The sequence below is a fragment of the Homarus americanus genome, unplaced genomic scaffold (genome assembly GCF_018991925.1).
Source record: "Homarus americanus isolate GMGI-L3 unplaced genomic scaffold, GMGI_Hamer_2.0 scaffold5831, whole genome shotgun sequence".
NCBI lineage: Eukaryota > Metazoa > Arthropoda > Malacostraca > Decapoda > Nephropidae > Homarus > Homarus americanus.
This window is the reverse complement of record NW_024719604.1, coordinates 671,168-698,124: the sequence shown is the minus strand read 5'-3', so window position 1 is coordinate 698,124 and position 26,957 is coordinate 671,168. Positions and strand designations below refer to the sequence as shown.

General features: G+C 41.2%; 1 protein-coding gene across 1 annotated transcript in view; it reads right to left on the bottom strand.

Annotated features, from left to right (window-relative positions):
* LOC121860111 overlaps positions 1 to 26,957 on the bottom strand; it is a 63,639-nt gene that overhangs the window by 2,486 nt on the left and 34,196 nt on the right. The window contains exons 2-4 of the mRNA XM_042357139.1: positions 19,967 to 19,999; positions 16,659 to 16,694; positions 4,354 to 4,580 (exon numbers count right to left, since the gene is read on the bottom strand). Coding sequence (XP_042213073.1) covers positions 4,354 to 4,518 — 165 coding nt within the window. The 5' untranslated portion in view covers positions 4,519 to 4,580; positions 16,659 to 16,694; positions 19,967 to 19,999. The remainder of the gene's footprint in view (positions 1 to 4,353; positions 4,581 to 16,658; positions 16,695 to 19,966; positions 20,000 to 26,957) is intronic.

The window sequence follows — 26,957 nt, the reverse complement described above, 5'->3', positions numbered from 1 at the left end:
TAAATTTTCTCTTTTCTATTTGGAATATTTTGTTGCAGGATTTAAGGATTTTTTGTGGATTTGTGCATTCGGATTTTTTCGAGATTATAAGTTTTTTTTTCGTAATGGGATTTTGATATTTTATTCTTTATCAATAATGTGGATTTTTCTACATCATTATATTATATTAATTATATTATAGTATATTACATTATATTATATTATTATTGTTTAATTACTATTATATTTCATCATCATTCATAATTATTATTACTTTTTGATGTAGTAATAAGATAATTATTGAACTATTGAAACTGATTACAGGATGAGAAATAAGTTTAAAGTACTAGTTAAAATTGAGAGAGAGAGAGATAAGATCGCGGAAAGGAGGATGTAGAGGTGAGGGAAGGAGAGGTGAGAGAGGGAAGAGACAAAGGAAGGGCAAACAAGGAAGGCGCGGAAGAGGAGGAAGAAGAAGCAGTGAAACAATATGTGGATGACATAATGCAACAGCAGGAAAAAGAAGACTAAGAAGAAGAAGAAGAAGAAGAAGACTAAGAAGAAGAAGAAGAAGACTAGAAGGAGAAGATAAAGAAGAAGAAACGATGAAGAAAAGATGAAGATGAAGACTAAAAGTAGAAGAGGAAGACTAAGAAAACAAGAGGAAGACTAAAAGAACAAGAGGAAGACTAAAAGAACAAGAGGAAGACTAAAAGAACAAGAGGAAGACTAAAAGAACAAGAGGAAGGCTAAAAGAACAAGAGGAAGACTAAAAGAACAAGAGGAAGACTAAGAAAACAAGAGGAAGACTAAAAGAACAAGAGGAAGACTAAGAAAACAAGAGGAAGACTAAAAGAACAAGAGGAAGACTAAAAGAACAAGAGGAAGACTAAGAAAACAAGAGGAAGACTAAAAGAATGAGCTACAAGAAATAAAGAGAAAATATATGTGGCAGAGAGAGAGAGAGAAAGATTAAAAGAGGAGGAAGTAAAAAGAGGAAGAAGAAAGAGGGAGAGGGGAGAGGCTAAAGGGAGGAAGACGGAAATAAAGAGAAACTGAAAAAATATTGAAGAACGACAAAATATACGAAGGGAAATAAAATAAAAATGAAACTGGAAAATGGCAGAAAAATAACAAAGGATAAGAAAAAATAATAAGATGAAAAATATAATAAATCAGAAAATAAAAGAAGAAATGAAGCAAAGAAATTCAGAAAAAATCAGAAAAAGAGCAAAAACAATGATAAATAGGAAGATAAAAGAGAGAGAGATAATAAATAATAAAGGAAGAGATAACTATATAACTAAATAAAAAAGCAAAATTAAATAACAAAAAATAAATAAAAACCCAAATAAAAGAATGATAAAGAAACAGAATAACATGAAAATTAAAACACAAAACAAAAGAAATTTAACAAAAAAAAGGAATTATACATAATCTTGGGATGATATGACATTGATAAAGACTAAACCACAATTAAGCACATCTTGATGACACAGAAATGAGAGGGAAACATGATAAATGAGGCATGGACAGGATAAAAGAGAGAGGGGGAGAGTGAAGGGGTAGATGGGAGGGAGAGAGGGAGGGGGGAAGGTGGTTAAGTGTTGTGGAAAGGAGGGGATGAAAGAAGGAAGAAGTGAGGGAAGGAGGGAGTAAGGAAGGGAGGGAGTGAAAGAAGGACAGGGTGAAGGAAGAGGGTGGTGAGGTTAGGAGGGGAAGATAATGACGAAGGGAGGAGGAAGGGGAGAAGATGGGAAGATGATGGAGGAAGAAGGAGGAATAGAGGGGGAGGTAATGAAGATAGAAGAAGAAACAAAGTAGAGAGAAAGCAGAAGTAAAGAAAGAAAAAAAGACGATAAAAAATTGGATGGAATATCATTGTTAAGACTAAGAAAAATGGAAGAGAAGGAATAAGAGAATATACAATAAAGATAATGAGAGGGAGAGACCGAGAGTATAAAAATAACGACAAGGTGAAGAAATTGCAAATATACAATAACAATGATTGAGAAAGAGAGTAAAGAAGAATAGGAGGAAGAAAAAATTAAAGAACTTAGAGTAAAGGTGTAGAGAGAGAGAGAGAGAGAGAGAGAGAGAGAGAGAGAGAGAGAGAGAGAAAACAGGTCTACCTTTTAGGACTGAGACTCGATATATATACAGTATATAATAGTGATAAGACCCAACGAATATAATACCGTACTAAACCTTTGCTACGACGACTGTGCAGTAATAATAATACTACTAATACTAACTACAACTGACTACTACTACTACTACTACTACTAACCTACTACTACTACTACTAACTACTACCCGGTACTACTACTACTATTATTTCTAACTACTATTACCAACTATTTAAAGAACACTTTATGGAAATAGTGGTGAAATATACACTTCTTTATTTCTTGAAAGTAACTATGGCAGGTGACTTGGGTGAGGTGTGCATTTAGTTTGTGATGATGTCTTGTCGTTGACTTGAAGTTACACAATACTACGAATACTTTTGCTACCATTACTTTTACTACTATTACTACTTTTGCTAATACTACTGCCATTACCTTTGCTACTACTACTACTACCTTTACTGCTATTACTACTACTACTACCACTACATTTACTACTACTTTTGCTACTACTACTACTATTACTTTTATTACTACCACTACTTTTTCTACTACTCCCACTACTTTTATCTCTATATTTTTTCAATAAAATGGCCTCCTGCCTCCCCCAGCAGCCACACCTTCGCCACCATTTTATTACCCTAATATTAAATATCCTAATACATAAGTAGCTATCCTGGCTGTGTTGAGTTGGTTAAGCCGCAGATCTATGCGGCATTCAGTGACTGTAGCCTCATAGTCAATATCTGCAACTGTTGTCGGCTTTAGGGCCGATGCTCTCGTTCCCCTAAGGCAGAGCAAAGCCGACCGAAGGAGAGAGAAGGACAGTCGACATCTCATCCAGGCTGTAACATAACTTCTGGGCTGCTGCTTCTGTTCGGAGATCACCTTCGCGAGTCTGGCGTAGAAGCATCTTGCACTTGGTCCCATCCCACCAGAGGTTGTGAACACTAGAGGAGTGAAGCTGCCTTGATCAACGTTTTGAATTCTCTCCCCATATGCCCTTATCTTGTCGTTCTCATTCCTCCTGTGTGCAGCATCGAGAGCTAAGTTACGGTGACATGCGGCCATGGGATAAAAAATCCTGATGTCGAAGAAGGCTCGCTGTCCTCGCGTCCAGAATTCTCGAGCACTGACGTCAACACGGGCTTCGTTGGATGTGTTTGAAGTCCTATGTTGGAAAATCTCACCGTCCAATGGAAGGAGGGTCGGTTTTACCCTGACATCACGGCAGATTTCCTTCAACATATTTGCTGTGAGATCCCTTACTTCGTCATGCCTCATGCATATGAAGCCCCCTTACTTGCACACCATGGCGTGATCGACGTCATAGGAAGACCCACACACACATTGGGAGGGCAAACCTACTGGCCTACCGTACCTTAGAGCAATGGCATCTGTAAATTCTTGTTTATTGAGACTGAAGCCATTTGCCCTTCTACTTTTATTACAACTACTATCACTACTTTTACTAATACTAGTACAACTATTACTAATACTACTACAGCTATTATTACTACTACTACTACACCTATTACTACTACTTCTAATAATAATAATATCATCATCGAACAAATACCCACAAACGTGATAGTTACGCCAATAACAGGATAAACTACACTAATAACTCTGCAGATAACTCACCAACACCTACACTTTTATCAGGTGTCTCTAGTGACAGTCATCCAGGTGAGGAGAACCTAACCTGACGAAGTGCTCTCAAGATGTCCCCAGGAAACGTCTGGAGGAACAACTCAAGGGGTCTGCCACAGGTTGAAGTAAGACTCGAATGTTGTATTCAAGGTTGGCTGTTATTGGTTCTCTCTCCTTAGTCTAATGGTTGGTGTTTCTTTACTGAATTGACTGATAGGTGTAAATTTTTTGTCTATGTGAGGAAGTTTTTTTGGGGAGGGGGGGAGGTGGATAGGTGCGTTAGTTAGCCCAATGCCTGTGTTGATTTACTCTCTTCCTATATCCGTCCACTCCACACTCACCTTCTATAAGTAATCCACTTATCGCCCACCTCCCATTCAATATCCACTAACAACCTATTCACTTCCCACTCAACTCCTACTAACTTCCCACTCACCTACTCTCTTCCCACTTACCACTCACTTCCCACTCGCAACCGATTCACCATCCACTCACCAATCATTCAACTCCCACTCACCACCACCTACTCACTCACTCACCACCACCTACTCACCACTCACTCCCCCACTCACCACAATAACACGTCACTTACAGGGTCAGGGATAAAGGTGTGGCCAGAGTCACCGCTTAATCTGTTAAGGGCGTGTACTGTCCGCACCTTGGCGTCGTTTGTGGGCGTAAGTTCCTCGAAGGGCGGGTGTGAGGGCGTGGGCGTGAGGTCCTCGGAGAGCTTGGTGTCGGAAGGGGCGGAGTACATGTTCGCCACTTGAGGCCCAGGAACCACCGTCAGTGCTGGCTGCTTCTCCGGCACTGGCGAACCTGAGGTGGGTAAAGAGGAGAAAGTTAGTTTAATGGTTTGATGTCGCTGTAATTGAGCAGACCTGAACGACAACCTTTCATTGGTGTCGTTTTCGGGGATCAGAACGACTATGATAATCACCTTTTAAATGGTGTCGTTTTAGGGATCAGAACGACTATGATAATTACCTTTTAAATGGTGTCGTTTTAGGAATCAGAACGACTATGATAATTACCTTTTAAATTGTGTCGTTTTGGGGATCAGAACGACTATGATAATTACCTTTTAAGTGATGTTGTTTTGGGAATCAGAACGACTGGGAGAAATACCTTTTAAGTGATGTCGTTTTGGGGATCATAACGAGTATGGCAATTACCTTTTAAAAGATGTCGTGTTGGGAATCAGAACGACTGGGAGAAATACTTTTTAAATGATGTCGATTTAAGAATCAAAACAAGTACGACAATAACGTGTCACCCGAACAAAACCCTTAAGAATTTCCTTATAGCTTAATGATACAAGTTGTCTTTTTTTGTCCATCAACATAAGAGTGAATGACCTCATGTTAACAGGCTAAGGTCAAGTATCTAGATCAGGACAAAGTTTCAAGGTTCAAGAAGCCCACTTTTACGCCCTGGTATCAAATGACGTCATCAAGGTCAAACACAGGTCAGGTCATCCCTACTAATAATTCTTCCTAACTTTACTGATTATTTTTACCATAATTCCTTCAATGGTGACGTGAATGAGTTAGTTAATGTTGGTAAATATTTCTCTAGTGGTTCTCGTAGTAACTGTGCTCAAATGGGACCAGGTTCCTAATAGGCTTCAATTTTACACAGTTTAACCTAAAAATGGGGCCCAATTCTATTCCGTCCATATGGTTAGGTTAGGTTCGATTTGTATTTGAGGCCTTTTAGGGACGGGATCTATTAAGGGTTTAGCGCCTATTTAGAATCTGGCACCCTATTCTGCCTATTTTAAGACTATTCCCCTATTAAGACTTCCTATTTTAAGACTGTACCCCTATTATGACTCTGCCTATTTTAAGACTATTCCCCTATTAAGACTCTGCCTATTTTAAGACTATTCCCCTATTAAGATTCTGCCTATTTTAAGACTGTTCCCCTATTAAGACTCTGCCTATTTTAAGACTATTCCCCTATTATGACTCTGCCTATTTTAAGACTATTCCCCTATTAAGATTCTGCCTATTTTAAGACTATTCCCCTATTAAGACTCTGCCTATTTTAAGACTGTGCCTTTAAGAGAAGAGAAGAGTGAGTGACAGAAAAGTGTGTGAGACAGACAGACAGACAGACAGAGAGAGAGTGTGTGTATGAATAACAAGATATTAATTACTCTCAGCCGTTATAATTACTCACTCGGGACCTATAATTACCACCTGTGTGATTGTTAACTACCTGTAACTGTGTCCAATTACTACTGCTGTTCTCCTACGATCATTTAGTATTCCTTATTTAACCTAACCTAACTTAACGTAAATTAGCCTAACCTAGATTAACCTAACTAATCTAACCAAACATAAAGTAACCTAACCAAACCAACCTAACATAACCTAATCTAATTTAAAACAACCTAACCTAATCTAACCTAACCTATCGTAGCCCCTGATACTATAGTCAGTTAGGCCACCATACCTTATAACACGCGACACTACACTATAATTTATTTTATATATGCTCTATTGTAATCCCAGTATTGCGTAGGATGGATCGTGGGATACAGAAACATAGTAAAGATGAGAATGACAAGAGAGAGATAAATAATGTAGGAAGCCAGAGGGATGAACTATAAACAATGTAAAAATAATTATAGTAACTTATTCGTAAGATCAACTTGTGTGTACAGGATAGGAATGGAATCTTAGTTGGTTAGGTGAGGTTAGGTTACATTAGGTTACATAAGGTTTCTTTTATAATGGAATACAGTAATGTTTAACCACCAACCACAAATGACAATGTTTTAGCCACCAGACAAGCCGACACTACTTCATTACTTGACCTAACAAACCCTAACCTTTCCTTCGTTGTCATATTGCTTCGAGTCGTACTTCAATAAACCCCAAGTGTCTGTTTGGCATTTAACACCACTGTAGTCTATTTCACTACCACAAGATAAGATATTCTCCAGGGTTACTGTAATATATTCAACCTCAGAACATAAACACCAGATTCCTTTAGGGAGAGAAGGTATGGAGATCTAAGCTTACAATTACACTACATTAAAATTCAACAGCCTGTTTCACGCTAGTATTTTTCAGTTGTTATCTAGTACAACACTCAGGTTAAACATGGGCTGGGTCGTTTAAGGGACAAATGTAGTGTGAAATTAGCGTTAGTTATCCGGAAAATACACCAATCGGTCTTTTTTTTTTTTTTAGGTTTTGTGATGGAAAAACTCATGTTGTTGTGACGTGGGATATGACATGTAATAGTGAGACTTACTGACCCAAAAACTCCAACACCACAACGAGTAAACATTATTTACTGTATGTTGGGTAAAGGATTAATTTTGTGTGTGTATTTTGTAGGTAAATTGAGGATGTATGTGTGTGTGTGTGTGTGTGTGAGTCGTGTGTGCGTGTGTGTGTGAGGCGTATGTGTTTTCAATATCTTTCTACACATGTCTTATAAAACACTCCTCGTCCATTTCTCCCATTCATTACTATCATTCTCTCTCTTTATCCACCAGAGCCATAAAAATAATTAAGACAAGATGAACACAGAAAAGGTGTACACGTAACCAAACCCCACCAGATTCGAAAGCTCAAAGACAATGAAGCCTCACTGGATTCGAAAGCTCAAAGACAATGAAGCCTCACTGGATTCGAAAGCTCAAAGACAATGAAGCCCCACTGGATTCGAAAGCTCAAAGACAATGAAGCCTCACTGGATTCGAAAGCTCAAAGACAATGAAGCCTCACTGGATTCAAAACCTCAATAACGCTGAAACATTTAAATACAATACAAAGCGAAACTATGAAACACCAACAAAACAAATCGGGAAATACAAAGGATTCGAAACCTTTTAAATATCCGTTATTGTACAAAACGGGGATACGAAACACCTACTGAAACCATAAGCAAACTCGATTGGATTCGAAACTTTAAAGGCATTAAAACTTTTTGACAGAGTTGGAAGAGTTGAATGAGTTCTGGTAGTGTCGATAGTTTTAGGCTCCCTGACAATGACAGTCATTTCAAGGCCCACAAGTTCATTCCTAAAATTCCGAGGCTAAATGGCTTTATATACAGGACGAGAACATTATTTTGTTCACCTTACCAGAGAACATCTGTCTACCTGAGAACATTGTTTACCTTTCCGAGAACGTTTGCCTACCAGCTAAAGAACATTTTTCTACCACAGAGCAATAAATTTGGATAGATAGGAGACTATTAAGTTAACTTAGGTTAGCCTCCGGGACCAGGTTAGGTTAGGTTAGGAAAGGGTTAGGTTAGGTTAGGTTAGGTTAGGTTAGGTTAGGAAAAGGTTTACTTTGGTTAGATTAAATTAAGGTGAATTATATTAACTTTGGATGGATTAGATTAATTTAGAGTAAGTTAGGTCAACTAAGGGTAGGTTAGGTCATCTTTGGGTTGGTTAAAAAACATTAAGGTATAGGTTAAGTTAACTAAGGGTGAGTTCAGTTGGATTAAACTGGATTAGGTGTAGACTAGTTGGGTCGGGTCATATACTGTACAAAGTCAGAGTTCTGAAGAAAATATCGATCACCATTTTAATAAGTTGAATTTAACTTAGAAAATCCAGACAGAACATTCTTTATCTTTAAATGATGTTGTTGTTTAGTGAAGCATCTAAAACTAAGACCTAGTGAACGGTGCTTAATAACCCTGGTAGTTGAAGCACCTAAAACTAAGACCTAGTGAACGGTGCTTAATAACCCTGGTAGTTGAAGCACCTAAAACTAAGACCTAGTGAACGGTGCTTAATAACCCTGGTAGTTGAAGCACCTAAAACTAAGACCTAGTGAACGGTGCTTAATAACCCTGGTAGTTGAAGCACCTAAAACTAAGACCTAGTGAACGGTGCTTAATAACCCTGGTAGTTGAAGCACCTAAAACTAAGATCTACTGAATGGTGCTTAATAACCCTGGTAGTTGAAGCACCTAAAACTAAGACCTAGTGAGGGTGCATAATAACCCCGGCAGTTGAAGAACCTAAAACTATTACTCCTCACACTACTACTACTACTTTGCTGTCACTCGGAATCGAGTATGACGATCATCCAGCTATGATACAATGATATGAGTTATTAAGGATGTCACCTTCGTTGGTGAGTTCTGAGGTGATTAAAGAGACCGATTCGGGACCGGCAGCGTCGTTCACAGATGTTGCACGTGTGGAAGGCTACATCTAGTGCAGGAGGGCGGCGGCAGAAGTGTCTTTCCGGCTTTAGCGCTTCTGTACCTCGTTATGCAATCGGTTTAACTAAAATGTATTGACATCTTGTGTGATGGCCCTCCAAGCGTTATGGTGTGGAGCAATCGTCTCCCAGGTGAGGGGGTCGATTTGGCACTTTTTCAGGTGTATCTTAAGACTATCCTTATTTCTTTTCAATTGCCCGCCGGCGTTATGTTTAATATTCGTTAGGTGACTGTAAAATAGCTGCTTTGGCAGTCTACTGCCGCCCATACGGGTAACATAGCCAGTCCAGCATAGCCTCGATGCTCCTACAATTGGTGTCAGCGAGAATACAGGCATTTGTTCTCTTGTCTTCCAAGCGAACTTAGAGGATGGAACATACACTACGTTGGTGAAAGTTTTCAAGTTCCTTGAGGTGCCTCCTGTATGTGACCCATGTCTTGCTGCCATATAGCAGGGTAGAGAGATCCACTGCTCGATATTCGTGCAACTTTGTAGATAATTTCAGCTCCCTACAGCTGGAGACATGGGTATGAAATTTGCCAAAGGCTTGTGATGCACATCTAATCCGATGCTGAATCTCTTCATCGATATCTGCGGTGGTGGACAGGTGGGAGCCGAGATACCGAACGTGAGTAACATTAGAGAGGGTAGTACCGTTAAGCTGGATGGATGATGGAGGTGTGGCTGAACCAGGGTAAGGCTGAAAGAGAATCTGAGTTTTATGTCCTTTGTTCCTGTCTGGAGTCGTCTTATGTTGAAAAGACCCTTCATCCGGTACGTAATGTCCACCCCGCTGGCTAAATTGGCATTGGCACTAATAAGGAAGGCACCCAAGAAAATGGAAGTGTGTTGGTACCAGTACACATCCTTGTTTTAGCCCCGTTCGGATGGGAAAGGACTCACATTGGATGCCATTGTGCAGGATACTGCTGTTCATGCAATCGTGGAGTTGCCTCACAATGGCGATATATTTTGGTGGGAAGCCAAAACGGCTGAGGATCCGCCAGAGGGTTTCCCAGTTTTACCGAGTCAAAGGCCTTGGTTAGGTCGATGAAGGCCAAGTACAGGTCATGACGATGTTCTCTGCACTTTCCTGTATCTGGCGGGCAGCATAGATCATGTCAGTGATGTCAGTGATGCCACGTTTTCCGCCTCAGGAAGAAGTCTGTTCAGAAGGACTCCAGCGATAATCTTGCCAGCTACAGACTGCAGCAACATCCCGCGGTAGCTGCCACAGTCTGACCGGTCTCCCTTATTCTTATAAATATTGACGATGGAGGCGTCTTTAGGAGTTTGGGAGAATTCCTCCTTTTCTCATACATTCTCCAGGAGAGAGTGGAGATGGCTGGAAAGCAAAGGTCCTCCTGCATTATACACTTCGGCTGAGATTCCATCAGACCCTGAGGCTTTGTTATTTTCCATCTGTTTGATGGCAGTATCTATCTCATCCAGGGATGGAGGATATCTGAGGTGGGTCACTTTTGGATGCTGAGGGACCTGCTGGGTAGTCAGGACATTAATATTGGTGTTTCGGTTAAGCAGTGATTGGTAATGCTCATTCCAGGGCTGAAGGATGCCTTCTTCGTCTTTATTTAGTGAGTTACCATTGGAGGAGCAGAGGGAGGCTGTGCCATGAGTGATTGGCCCATAAAATGTTTAAGTGGAATTGAAAAATCTGTGCATCTTGTCCTGATCTGCAAGTTTATGTTTCACATACTTTATTTTTAAACCAGTCGTTCTTTAGACTGCGAGGTTCACACTGGGATACTGCTTTCTTCTTGCAGAAGGTATCACCTATGGTCCGAGAATGAAGATTGTTCTCTCAGTCAGTCAAAGCAGCATGTTTATCATCGACAAGTACATTGATTTCAGGGTCATTTTCATCAAACCAGTTCTGGTGTATTCTTTCGATCTGACCGAGGGGCTCTATGCAGGTTTTTGTCATGACATTGTTGAGAATATCTTATTCAGCACTGGGATTTGTTTATTGTCAGGTTGTTAATCAACTCATGTTCGAGCTGCTCTCCAAAAGCATGTGCTACCGCTGAATCCTCCATACTCTTAAGTGTTAAAACCTCTTCTTGAGGCTTGCTGCCTTCGCCGTTTTGGGAAGACGTGAAATGAGAGCTTGGCACTGATAAGCTGATGATTAGTGCCGTAGAGGTCTGAGCCATGCATGGCACGGGTGATGAGGAAATCTCGGCAATCTCTTTCTCTGACAATGATGTAGTCAATGAGATGCCAGTGTTTGGATCGTGTGTGTTGCCAAGAACCCTTGAACTTGTCGGCCTGCCTGAACAAGGTATTGGTGATAATGAGGTTGTGTGCAGCACACTTGCTGAGCAACAGTTGGCTGTTGTGGTTACACTTGCCTAGTCCATTTCTCCCCATGGTTCTCTCCCAAATGTCAGCATCTCTGCCAACTCTGGCATTGAAGTCACCAAGGAGCACAACCTTGTCTTCTCTGGGGATAGATGTCAGCACTCTGTCAAGGTCGGCACAAAAGGCCTCCTTGAAGCCATCCTCTGCATTCAATGTTGGGGCGTATGCATTGATGAAAAAGGCATGAAGTGAGTGATTCAGTGGGACTCGGAATGTTTTGAGGCGCTCGTTAGTCCCAACAGACATTTTCGGTTACCCTGTGTAGGATGCATTGACGGATGGTAAAGCAAATCGATAAATATGGTTCGCTCCCCTGCTGGCTTACCCTTCCAGAGGAAGGTATAGCCAAGCTAACCTGCCTTGGAGTTTGGACTGGAATCCATTAGGATTGAAGTCCATTAGAAATGATGTTAATTAGGACTGGGACCCATTAGGACTAGTGTCTATAAGGACTAGGGCCCATTAGAAGGGATGCCTATTAGTATTGGGGCCCATTATAACATCTGGTAAGGCAAACACTGGCCTAACTAGACAGTGGCAAACAAAATATTTAAAGACTTTTTTTCCCTAATTTCGAGGCGTGAAGGAGTTGGTGGGGAGGAGCAGGAATTATTCAGTGCCTCGCTCGACAAGTGACAAACTTTGCTAAACTCAGTCCGGGGCCACTCAGCTCCCAGCATGTTTATGTTCCCCTTGACAGAGAATGGCGCCCCCGTCTCTCTACCACACTATGTAGTTTAAACTAACTGATAGTAAATAACACTCCGAAAATGTATTTTTCTTCGTAATTATTGTGTGTGTGTGTGTGTATGTGTGTGTGTGTGTGTACCGCCAGCACGTCCGGCCAACAACACCCAACACTTTAGTTATGAATCCCAGCAGTGAACCCCTTGAGCCACACCTACTACTGCACAGTGTATGAGTACCCGGACGAGGTTCACAGACGGGATAAGATCGACTTTAGGTTCAGGTTCATAAAAAAAATCATTATCTAATGGTTTTCCTTAAATAAGGATACGAGAAAAATTCTTAATGCTTCAATTGTAAGTGAAGCAGTTAGGTGTGTTATACCTCCAGTTAGTGGGTTAATTAAGGGTACGAACCTGTATGAAGCCGAGAAAGGGATCAAAGCTGATGATTTCTTTTTGTAAACTATAATGGTTTTTATTCACAACAAAAGTAAATCGCACCGGAATTACGTTTCGAAATGAAGGTGAGAACAGTTGGAGAAGTTAATTTATTTCTGGCTCACTTCATGGATATTGTACAACACATTAATGCTTCATGAGCCAGCTCACGCGCCTGGAGAAAAAAAAATCAGCACAAATACGCCAGGAACTCGGTGATCCCTGTGTGGAGTGTTTCAAAGCAGCTTCGAATCTTTGTTCCGCTTTATAAGTTAAGACAAATTTAAAACATTATGCCTCCCTTGTTGATATCCTGTTAAATCTGACATGTATCACTTATACTGACACTTGAGATACTAAGACGGAGGAGAGGTATCTTACAGTAGGGTTGCTGAAGGAGAGTTCATCACACAACGGCTGGATAATGTGGAACTTGACAAATGTTTAGCTACACTTACATTAACATTTGGCTTATAACATCAAACACAGTGGTGCTGAAGCAAGAACTGAAGCCATGGATTCAACATCATAATACTGAGAGCAAATATAAATAAAAAAATATATACATATGTATCCATCTTACACCAAGTATTAAAACAACAGAGGTTATTGGAGAACAATGACTACAAAGTACTATTAAAACTGGTAGTAAACATTAAGTGCATGAAGAACCTCAAGAGGACGTGAACATGTGTGAGGAACATGGGTAAACTTAACCCACACTTAACAGTAACATCAATAAACTTGTCAAACACACAAGAGTTCAAGGCAGTTGCTGAAACAGAGGAGTTACCCCCTCCCCTCCCCAGTGATCGTGTGAGACATAGAAAACTGTCCTGTCTCCCAGGTTGCTGAGCCTTGACAGCGACCTGGAACCGGATTAAAATTGTCATAATAACACCGCGTATTCGGTTGCTTTCATTTAAATGTAGGTTAGATTCGGTTAAGTTACTATCAGGTTAAGTTCCAATTTGGATAAGTTATTTAAAATATGGTTAGATTTGATTAAGGTTTTAGTTACATTAACCTAGGTTAGATTAAATCACGGTACAGTAGTGTTAGGTGTGATCTGGGGTTAGGTTAGGTTACGTTAGGTTAAATTCAGTTACAATATTGTTGAGATGTTATTAAGTTCTGGCTTGAAGTTGACTGGTTCGGTTAATGCGACGTAAGGTGTACAGTACGTCACCCACCACTTACTGTCTCTCTACCCCTGCCGTGTGTAACGATCTGAGTCATCAGGTGAACACTTAACACGTATCAGTTTAGTGAGCGTTATACAGAACTGATCTCGTCCTCTATGGTCCAGTTACTTAATAGTGCCTCATCCACTTCACAACTGTGGACTTGGTCCCACCAGTGAAGGATGATAACCCGCCTCGCATGTCCTTTAGGGTTGCTGCTCCAGCCTTCCGTCCTGTGTGGCTTCTTGTGGACGAGTCATATGGTCGCAACTACCAAGTCATGTTCCAATATTGAAATAAAACCTGGAGTTCATGTTGGTATCATGACCCAAGACCACCAGTACTGCCTCACGGTCGTCCTCTTAGTGAGGGAGAATACGTCTGTCTTTACTTTATATTTCACTCAAATAAAATAATATATCATAATAACATTAGTTGTCGTTAACAGATGAACGATTTACTAACACTTTACTATATCTTCAAGTACAACCAAAATATTAACAAAACATATATTATAATCATCACTTTTAATGGTTTTCTCTCATACAGGAAGTGGCAACAATCCTCGTCCCGCGCTGCACAAATACATCCATTTTCATTCATCACTAAAGTAATACATTGAACATAAATGCTAAATGGCTTTCAAAACATATGTTACTATTTGACAAACTCTTATCACCACATTGTACGAGGAAGGATTCTCTACAGACTCAGGTAATGAACGGTACCATCCTATCCGGTACATCAGCGTGTCTCAAGTTATTGTTCATTTTTTATTCCACCAGATCAAGGGGTGTAGTAACCTTTTTTGCTGACTGTACAGTACGTCACCCTACCATTCACTAGCACCATGTACAGTATGTCACCCTACCATTCACTAGCACCATATAGTCACCCTACCATTCACTGGCACCATGTACAGTATGTCACCCTACCATTCACTAGCACCATATAGTCACCCTACCATTCACTGGCACCATATACAGTATATCACCCTACCATTCACTAGCACCAGATAGTCACCCTACCATTCACTAGCACCATGTACAGTATGTCACCCTACCATTCACTAGCACCCTGCACAGTACGTCACCCTACCATTTACTAGCACCCTGCACAGTACGTCACCCTACCATTCACTAGCACCCTGCACAGTACGTCACCCTACCATTCACTAGCACCCTGCACAGTACGTCACCCTACCATTCACTAGCACCCTGCACAGTACGTCACCCTACCATTCACTAGCACCATAGATAATATAAAGTCTTCCGAGATTCTCAATAATTCCTTCACTATTCACTTCCCATAAAACGGTACACAAGAAAGTTTAAAGTTATGGTTGAATACGAAGCCACGTTAATTTTATCATGGAATTGGTGTCCCGGATCAACGTATCTAAGACAGATTTTCAGTGTAAACATCTCTTAATTGGTGCTAAATGACGACACTTAGTTATAGAGTCCCAAGTGTAATAGTCTTTTAACATAACTTAACCTAACCTATGAGAATCAATTTACACAAAGAAAAAGGAAATTGTTGTATTAAATGTTATCTAATCTATGATGTAAACCGCATTTTAGAGCTCGCACGGCATTGGTTGGGTGATGTAAAGGATATGACGTAGCTAACACATCATTGGCTGTGTATGTACAGGATATATATTATAGGTTGCTTGTCACATTCAGTCAGCCAATTACGTACAACATGGTATTCGTGACCGATTTGGTGCAAGTATGTGTACGAATCAGATAAGTGCTTTGTGTGTGTGTGTGTGTGTATAAAGTACTCAAGGTGTACATGTATAGAATATTTATACTAAAAAGCAAATAAGGGCCAAAAATATATACACGTATGATAATCATCCAGCAATACACAGCGGATACGAGAGTTAGGTCAGAGAGATATACACACAACAACAACAACAACAACAGCAGCGGCGATAAACTACACAGTATATCAACACCTGTCACTACACACCCGATACAGACAGAAGCGCGGCCAATGTTATAGATCTACCACGAACGGGACAACTTAAACCAATTATTTTTTTTAATAAAGCTGAAAGCCTAAACCTCACCAAAACCTAACCATAAACATCTCTTTGTTAGATTAGGGTTATAAGGTTCACGCTGTTATTAGATACGAATGTAAACCCCTTTGTAAGAACATTGGAGCCCTATTGCCCATTCCACTTATACACCTCTATCGAGTTAATGATGATATTTGGTAACTTGCCATTCATCCACTACTCTGCTGTTTACCTATTTCGCCTAAATCTCTCAAAACCATTGTTACGAGTTCGCTCCTGGTTGGATAGTGCAAAGCCCTTTCCACTTATACACCTCTATCAGATGCAAATTTAACCTGTCTCTATACTCAAGGTTCCTAATGCCCGGGATTAGTCTTGTCATTCTCCTCTGAATTCTTTCCAAGGATTCTATATCCATTCTGTAATACGGTGACCAGAACTGAACTGCGTAATCCAGGTGTGGTCTCACAAGAGCAAGATACAGTTTTAGGATGACCTCGCTAGTCTTGTAACTAACACTCCTTTGTATGAACCCAAGTACTTTATTAGCCTTGTTACGAGCAAAAACACATTGTTTACTTGGCTTAAGGTTCCTACTTATCATTACTCCTAAATCTCTCTCGCAGTCGGATTTCTCTATGGCATCGTTGTTCATCTGGTATCTGGTTTCCCTGTTTACATCTCCTATACTGAGTACTTTACATTTGTCCACGTTGAATTTCATCTGCCATTTGTCTAACATTGGCCGTCTTGCTGGTAAACAGAGAGAGAGAGAGAGAGAGAGAGACTCACAGGGTTACCAACCATGTCAACAAGGAGAAAACTAGCAGGACTACCAATCAACATTAAAAACAAATAAAGGAAACTAACAGGGCTACCAACCGGTGTGCAAAAGAGAGTAACTTGCCAAGGCTACCAACCGTAAACACTCGTACATGAAGGAAGACCAACAATGCTACCAACCTTTGCTAAATCTCACTGTACGTCGCCCAAGGTAATCTGCAACATATCAACAAAAATATTAAACATCAAATATTACTCATGTTGCATGTTGTTGCTCGTAGAGGGAGGGGGGAGGGGGGAAGGAGGGAGGAGGAGGGAGGGAATGTTGCGAGGGAACAAGGGAGAGAAGGTTGCAAAGGAGGGAGGAAGGGACGAGGGAGGGAGGGAGGGGATACGGAGAAACACCCCACCGGACAAAATCGCCTCATAGCAAAAAATAAAACAAAATTTATTTAAAATGTGTGTATGGAACATTATGAAGTGTAAGTTAAATGGTAAAGAAAAAAATTACAACTCTATTTAAGCCTCAATATTTAACTCATGGTAGAAAATAAAACAAACTTATTTAAAGTTTTTTAAAAATTTCTTACAAATATCATTACTGTCCTCACCTTATGTGACCTCAGGGGGACCCGTGACCTCACATCTCTGGTCTCTGTAATGACGTGTGGGACCATGAGGCGAACTGTATAAAAACCTTGTTCACTTGTGCACTAATTCGGTTTTCCTTAAGCAGTGTTTTAATACAATTGGAAGCTAGATAGCTCTTTTTTATTTTTCTTACAAGTTTCATTAAATATTTTAATCACGAGTGTATTGTGAATTACTTTGTGATTTACATTGTTATAGTTATTAGTGAAATTGTGCAGCAATAACGGTGGAGAAAAACTCTGTTATCGTGGCTATATAGACACACGGGAGTCTACGTCTTCTTCAACCAAACGCTGGGAATGTTCCGGCTCTCTCCTGCAACGGCAACCTTACAACAGATCTGGATGTCCAAAATATAATTTCCACCATAGACCACAACCACACACCAGATACACTTGCAATGGAGGCAACAAAAGCCCGACAGACTCTAAAAGAAGGTGCAGTTGCCAACAGGGGGAACACTGGACAGATCCTACTGGACAGTATGGCAGAGATGACTCAAGAGGGGCGAGCTGCACTGGTCAGATGGATTCCATTAAGAGAACTATCCGTAGACATCGACAGGCAGGCCGTCCCAAAGATCCATCATCTCTTTAAGAGTTGAGAATTGAAGGCGAGTGGACAATGACAGGTGGATCAGACTCACACCCTTCCCTAATTCATGACAGTGGGATAGAAGCAAGGTACCGTCTCATCATGTTTGCCACCGAGGAAGGTCTATGCCATCTGGCAGGTTCCGACACGTGGTATATGGATGGGACTTTTACCTGTGCACCATTTCTATTTGAACAACTATACATCATCCGTGCCCCTCTAGGAGAATCTGCACTGAGCTGTGTTTATGCCTTCCTGTCTCGTAAATCCCAAGAGATATATGAAGAAATGTTGACAGCAGTTCATGACAAGGGAGAGGAACTTGGATTTTACATGGATGTCACAACAACAATCACAGACTTCGAACAAGCAGCCCTGAATGCCATCAACAATATGCTGGGTCCACATGTTAATGCCAAGGCGTGTTTCTACCACGTGACACGAAGTACAGTACCTGGCGAAAAATACAGAGTCTTGGACTGAATAACCGATACAAAGAAGATGACGATTTCAAGCATTTCTGTGGCATGCTAGATGGACTTGCCAGTCTTCCTGTTGGTCGTGTTTCTGATGGAATGGACGACATAATAGACAATACTCCTGATGACTTGAAGACCTTGTTGATCACTTTGATGAGAACTACGTCACCGGCACATACCGCCGCATTGGCCAGACCAGACAATATCCAGTTCCTGTGACAATGCGAGTGCGGAGGATTCCTCCATTATTCCCACCAGAGAAATGGAATGTAAACCTCGCTACTATTGACAACGAATACCGCACCAACAACCTCTGTGAGAGTTGGAATCGTGGATTCCAACAGCTGGTGGGCTACTCTCACCCTACAATTTGGACTGCTATTGAGTTCATCAGGAAAGACGCAGCCATTGTGTCCTTGACTCTTACACTTGGCGCGAGAGGTCAACCACTTCATAAACGTGAGACGGGAAACCAAAGACCTTATAAAAAACGACTCGGGAAATCTATGTGTTGATTTTAGAGATGGCCGCAAGACATTGGAGGAAATGCTCAGAGGCATTGGGCATAATATAGGCTTATGATATGACTATAGTCCGGTATAGCCTACACTTCATTTGGTCCACACATCGTCTTAGTAAGAGATATTGTCAAAGTGGATTTGCAAGAAATTAATAAAAACTCCAATTAGATTTTGTCTTATTTTTTAACATGAGGTGAATGTTGCTGATATAGTTTTAATTCATTATTTATCATATAAATTACATTTCATAATGTTCGGTATTATAAACAGAAAATAGATTTTGTTTTATTTTTACTATGAGGGGATTTTGTCCGTTGTGGGTTTTGTCCGGTGGGGGTGGGGTTTTGTCCGGTAGGGGTGGGGTTTTGTCCGGTTGGGGTCGGGTTTATGTCCGGAGGGGTTTTTGTCCGTTTTTTTTCATAGACCCGGGAGGGAGCGAGGGAGGTTATTTCAATAGATTCCAATATTCCATCAGGGAGAGGTATAGTCTTTGGAAAATATGTTATTTATGGCCTATATTTTCCCGCTTACTTGTTTGTTGACATTACAATTGACAAAATAATTACATTCTTTTAGATATAACTTAAAATGGTGAAAATGGGCCCTAACCTAACCTAACCTAACCCAACCAAACTTAACCTACCCTGTCCTGACCTGACATAACCTAACCAAATTAGGATTGATACTCATTAGGACTGAACCCTCATATTAATACTTAGGTAAGGTAATGAAAGGCAAGGTAAGATCAGGATTGTCTAGGTAAAGCAAGGTAAGGTTAAGGTAAGATACGGTTAGGTTAGGTTAAGGCCAATGGGAGACAGATACCTACAAGACCCTCCACTTCAATCACCATTTAGAAGATAATAACCCAATACTCATCTACTACATAAAAAATACTCAGGATCAACCAAGTGAGCTGAACCAATTGTAAACAAACGAGAAGCTTGGGGAGGGCACAGGGAGCCCAGCGGTCACTACTTCTATACGTTAAGCCCCTATCTCTCTTGGCTACCCTAGCAACCAACACAATTCTTAGATGCTGTTTGGTTATTGTTGCTACGTGAGTCTTGTTACCAGTTATCTTAGCAACAAGCAGCTACTTACCTTAGCAACCAGGAGCCAATCAACGTCTAAGGAATATAATGGTTGCTAAGGAAACCAAAAGTGGGTGGAGCAAAGTTACAAAGGTAAATATAAGGAGGAGAAAGTGTGTTACAGTACAGTGCAGCAACACGAGACTCACCGTACACACTGCCACGGAAGCGATTGGTCCGTTCTTGTCAAGTAACAACATCAAGAACAGGTTAATAACGCATCAACAGACCAACACACATACATACAATACACTAGAATATTGTGTTTTATTAGAGTCCATTATTGTTATCAGTTCTAATAAGGTGTTACTGAAATATACACAGAATAACAATTAATCTTATATCTGAACTCAACAAAAATTACCCAAACTCACACACTCAGAATCACATTATTTTAAAGATATTCAGTTTCGTTTTGATCAGCATAAATGATAAACAAAGAGAAATCTCAAATATATAAACAGTCCCCCCCCCCCAAAAAAAATATCACCAGGCGAATATTGCCAACCATATACACAATACAGACGACGTATGAATACTTAAGCCAGTAACACGACACCACGCAACAGGTCAACAGTCTTGGTATTTTGGTATCAGACTAAGGCCACAGTCTTGAGCAAGGTAACACTAATAGGGGAAAAATATTACACACAAAATTGGTCTTAATTCTCCAGACAATCAGGTCACCTTCAGTCTAAAGATTTTATAACACACAACTTCCAAACTTTACGTCAGTCTGGCTCTGGGAAGTGACGGATGGGGGAGGATGGGGAGAGTGAGGGGGAGTGAGGATGGAGGAGGGGAGGTGAGATGGGAGGAGGGTGGAGTGAGGTGGAGGAGGAGGGGGAGAAGTGAGGGATGGAGGAGGAGAGGGGAGGGGAGGGATTTCTTATAATATATTGTTATTTTTATCAAACACTCTTGGAGATAATTACTGCAATATGTGACTTTTATAGTGTACATACGAGTGGGTGTATGTATGTATGAGCACTATATAACACCAATACAGTATAGGAGAAAGGTAAGAGAGTGGTGAGGGAGTAATGATGATGATGATGATGTGATGATGATGATGATGATGATATGATGATGAATAATAATAATAATAATAATAATAATAATAATAATAATAATAATAATAATAATAATATAATGTGTGGGTGGACGGATGACCCGGGGGCGGCACCAGAAGGCGCACACACACGACCATGATTCACTCCCGGTCATTCAACACACTCGCGCCCCCATCCCTTTACACCCAGCCACCCACCTCAGACACACACCTCCACCACTGCCACCCACCCATGCTACCGTATTTATGAGGCAATAATTTTAATTTGTGTAATGGCCCGACACATTATTTACATGTCAGTGTATATATACTGTATAATCACACTAGATACGGATAACCGTCTGATTAAGCCTTAAAACGTAATTGCCGTATTTGTCTATGACTTGACGTATGGTTTAATTTGTTATATTTGTTTTAAATGTTTGCTATCATAACAAAACTGAAGACGGTTTGTTAAAGTGAGGTGATATTTGTGTTGCCATTATCTGATGAACCTCCCAGTACATAAAAACAGGTCACATTGCCACCATATATGAAACCACTTGGATGCAGCGTTACCTCACTGTTATCTCACTGTTGCCTCACTCACTTCAGCACTGTTACCTCACTGTTATCGCACTCACTTCAGCACTGTTACCTCACTCACTTCAGCACTGTTACCCCACTGTTATCTCAATCACTTCAGCACTGTTACCTCACTGTTATCTCACTTCAGCACTGTTACATTACTGTTATCTCACTCACTTCAGCACTGTCACCTCACTGTTATCTCACTCACTTCAGCACTGTCACCTAACTGTTACCTCACTGTTATCTCACTCACATCAGCACTGTCACCTCACTGTTATCTCACTCACTTCAGCACTGTCACCTAACTGTTACCTCACTCACTTCAGCACTGTTACCCCACTGTTATCTCAATCACTTCAGCACTGTTACCTCACTGTTATCTCACTCACATCAGCACTGTCACCTCACTGTTATCTCACTCACTTCAGCACTGTTACCTCACTGTTATCTCACTCACTTCAGCACTGTTATCTCACTGTTATCTCACTCACTTCAGCACTGTTACCTCACTGTTATCTCACTCACATCAGCACTGTTACCTCACTGTTATCTCACCACTTCAGCACGCGACTTCACCACTTCAGCACTGTTACCTCAATTGTTATCTCACCCACTTCCAGCAGTACCGTTATCTCACTCACTGCACTGCGCTATCTTCACTGTTATCTCACCCATCAGCACTGCTTATCTCACCACTCTGCTAATCGTCACCCTCACTGTTATCTCACCCACTTCAGCACTGCTCACCTCACTCACTTCAGCACTGTTACCTCACTGTTATCTCACTCACTTCAGCACTGTTACAGCACTGTTACCTCACTCACTTCAGCACTGTTACCTCACTGTTATCTCACTCACTTCAGCACTGTTACAGCACTGTTACCTCACTCACTTCAGCACTGTTACCTCACTGTTATCTCACTCACTTCAGCACTGTTACAGCACTGTTACCTCACTCACTTCAGCACTGTTACCTCACTGTTATCTCACTCACTTCAGCACTGTCACCAACTGTTATCTCACTCACTTCTGCACTGTTACATTACTGTTATCTCACTCACTTCAGCACTGTTACCTCACTGTTATCTCACTCACTTCAGCACTGTTATCTCACTGTTATCTCACTCACTTCAGCACTGTTATCTCACTCACTTCAGCAACTGTTATCTCACTCACTTCAGCACTGTTATCTCCACCCACTTCAGCACTGTTACCTCACTCACTTCAGCACCGTTATCTCACTCCACTTCAGCACTGTTACCTCACTGTTATCCTCACTCACTTCAGCACTGTTACCTCACTGTTATCTCACTCACTTCAGCACTGTTACCTCACTGTTATCTCACTCACTTCAGCACTGTTACCTCACTGTTATCTCACTCACTTCAGCACTGTCACCTAACTGTTACCTCACTGTTATCTCACTCAATTCAGCACTGTTACTCACTCTGTTATCTCACTCACTTCAGCACTGTTATCTCACCACTTCAGCACTGTTATCTCACTCACTTCCAGCACTGTTACCTTCACCACTTCCAGCACTGTTACCTCACTGTTATCTCACTCACTTTAGCACTACATTACTGTTATCCACTCACTTCAGCACTGTTACCCACTGTTATCTCACCCACTTCAGCACTGTTACCTCACTGTTATCTCACTCACTTCCACTGTCACCAACTGTTACCTCACTGTTATCTCACTCACTTCAGCACTGCACTCACTGTTATCTCACTCACTTCAGCACTGTCACCTAACTGTTACCTCACATGTTATCTCACTCACTTCAGCACTGTCACCTAACTGTTACCTTCACTGTTATCTCACTCACTTCAGCACTGTTACTTCACTGTTATCTCACTCCACTTCAGCACTGTTTCTCACCACTTCAGCACTGTTACCTCACTGTTATCTCACTCTCACTTCAGCACTGTCACCTAACTGTTATCTCACCTCACATCAGCACTGTCACCTAACTGTCACCTCACTGTTATCTCACTCACTTCAGCACTGTCACCTAACTGTTCCCTCACTGTTATCTCACTCCACTTCAGCACTGTCACCTAACTGTTACTCCTCACCACATCAGCACTGTCACCTAACTGTTACCTCACCATATCTCTCACCTACATCAGCACTGTTATCTCACTCACTTCAGCATTGTTACCTCACTGTCACCTCACTCACCTCAGCAGTCAACCTCAGTGTCGTCTTGTCAGAACATTTATACTGTCCAACTCTTCATAACACAGTAACTCAGAGTGACTCACCACTACAGACCGCCTCAGCCTAGCTTTACTGACCCCATATTTGACGCTAATCCAGGCCTGGGGAGTCTCCTGCTTTATGACACATTCCCTGCACACTCCACGTTGCCGGCGAGTGCTGATGCAACCAAAAAAATCTGTACATTTTCTGGGTTGATTTTTATTCTCTTAGCGTGATTAGTGTCCAGAAGGCACCTGTCACTACACCTCAATCCCTACACTACACGAAGACGTCCTTAACTCCCACGATAAGAAACAACCGTAAATATTAGTAGATGATAAGAAAAATATTCATTTATGGAATGTTTAGGCTGAGGTCTCAGTCAAGGAAAGAAGCCTTTTAACCCGTGAAAATAAATGAGGAAAAATGTTTTGTTTGAGCGAATACAATTATGTCCCACTTACACACACACACACACACACACACACAAGCACACACACACACAAGGTAAACCCCCCCTTTATAAAGCTCCATCATCAGCTAGCTTTTAATGGATGAGTGAACGGATAATTGCATTGTTTTATAACTCTAATTGCCATGAAATTGCTGGTTAACCGGGCCTTGATGAGCCTGTGATGGTCGGAGGGGAGGGAGGGAGAGAAGGAGATTAAGGAGGGAGGGTGAAGGAAGGAAGATATTAAGGAGGAGGGAATAGGAAAGAGAAAGAGAAGAAGGGCGAAGGAGAGAGAGAGAGAGAGAGAGAGAGAGAGAGAGAGAGAGAGAGAGAGAGAGAGAGAGAGAGAGAGAGAGAGAGAAAAAAAAATAGGAAGGTGAAGGGAAATGGAAAAGAACTGTAGCAAAAGTGCGAAGGAGAGGGAGAGGAAGAGGAAGGAAGAAGGAGGCGAGAGATGGGAATAGAGGAAGGAAGAGGGAGAGATAATGGACTGAGGAAGAGGAGGAGCAAAGGAGGATGGGTGAAAGGAACAGGAGCGAAAAATATATATAGAGAAACATTGATAAACTGAAAGAATATGACGACCAACAGAGAAGAGCTTTTAAGAAGAAAATATAAAGAAAAAAAGAAAGAAAAGATTTTACTGTAAACAAGATAAAGAGAATGAGAGACACAAGGACGCCGACAAGTGAAAGAAAACAAAGAAAGAAAGAAAGAATGAAAGAAGACACACACACACAAAAGAAAGTCTAGGAGATATGTAATGAGGTAAAATATAAGACACTGGAAAGAAAAAAAACGAAAAAAACGATTAAGGTTGACAAGAGGTGTGTGTGTGTGTGTGTGTGTGTGTGTGTGTGTGTGTGTGTGTGTGTGTGTGTGCGTGCGATGCGTGTGTGTGTGTGTGTGTGTGTGTGTGTGTGTGTGCGTGTGCGTGTGTGATCGTAAAGGGTGAAAACGCGTAACGACTGACGTATTTATAATGAGATCAATAGTTGAGTAAGTCATGACAAAACACACACACACACACACACACACACACACACACACACACGATAAAAACATGAATATATTAACACTATGACGCTTTACAATTCACAATACAGAAAACAAATCTAAATCATTACATTACAGTCAAACGTAAAACACCTCATTACACAAACAAATTAAATTACATAATATACCCAAAAATCACCCTAAAGGTACAGCGTGTTATGAAATTCTGAGTCATTCTTATATTCATTTTTGTAATAAGTTTATCTGGTATAACTTGGCTCTGTAATTTTTTAGGTGAAAAGAAGTGAAATTGTAGCATCTAATATTGTATATGTAAATTACACCAAAGTTTATATTACCTGAAGATTAGACACACCTAGTATATATCTTACAGAACAGCATTATAATATTACCCATAAAAGAGACAGGTGAGTTGTCATGCCTATCTTTAATACAATAATCTTCCCTATGTTATCTGTTCTCAGTAATTAAAGAAACAAAAATAAGATAAGAACAGTTGGTATGATCAAGTCTCATTGCAGATATAAAAAAAATACTTGGATTTTTTTTTTTTTTTTTTTCTGAGTTATCCACCTTTAACCCTTAGCCTGTTTTTCTGTACCTGACTGATTGATGTTTGTCACGTGAGGTTAGGTTAGGTTAGGTTAGGTCCGTCTCATACACTGTCCAACATAGGATCCGCTGAATTTTACTTAATCTTTGAATATTCGAATTACCTGACATTATTATTATCATCATCATCACAAACACCTGACGAGGTTGGCACACAGGTAACGACACGGAACACAAACATCTAACGAGTTAACCGAATAAACACGAACAGAAAAACAACAATACATTAAGAAGTCAGGAAGTGGTGGAAGACTGTAAATACCCCAAATAATTATCTTTGTCGACGAGAGATAAGGATCACAAGATATGGTGCAGCGAGTTGACACTGAGTCCTTCATGAACGGTGAGCGAGTGGGGAGCAGAGGGGTGGGGGGGGGTGGGGGGAGGGGTAGGGGTGGGTGGGGAGCAGAGGGGGGGTGGGGTGTGGGGACAGGGGTGGGGTGTGGGGAGCAGAGGGGTGGGGTGGGGTGGGGGTGGGGGAGCAGAGGGGTGGGGTGTGGGGGAGGGGTAGGGGTGGGGGTGGGGAGCAGAGGGGTAGGGGTGTGGGGGAGCAGAGGGGGGGGGTGGTGGGTGGAGCAGAGGGTTAGGGGTGGTGGGGAGCAGAGGGGGTGGGGTGGTGGGGAGCAGAGGGGTGGGGTATAGGGGGAGCAGAGGGGTAGGGGTGGTGTGGGGACAGGGTAGGGGTGGTGTGGGGACAGAGGGTGGGGGTGGTGGGGGAGCAGAGGGGTAGTGGTGTGGGGAGCAGAGGGGTAGGGGTGGTGTGTGGTGGACAGAGGGGTGGGGGTGGTGTGGGGGAGCAGAGGGGTGGGGTGTAGGGGACAGACGGATGCTAGCTAGACTCAACAGCTCCGCCAATAACAGGGAAAATGTAGTACTGTACTTTGGCGGTGGTTGTTGGGAGCTTCAGCTGTATGCTAGAAGTGTGGCGAATTTTTCATATATATATATATATATATATATATATATATATATATATATATATATATATATATATATATATATATATATATATATATATATATATATATATATATATTGTTATAGAGAATGTATGTATCCTTTATTTATTATTATTAGTAGTAGTAGTAGTAATAACTAAGGACGGCCAAAGACATCTAGGCGCAGTAATGGCACTACGGACTTCAAGACCCAGTACGAGGGGGAAAGGTGAACGAGTGGGTAGCGAAATCCATGCTCTATCGGAGAT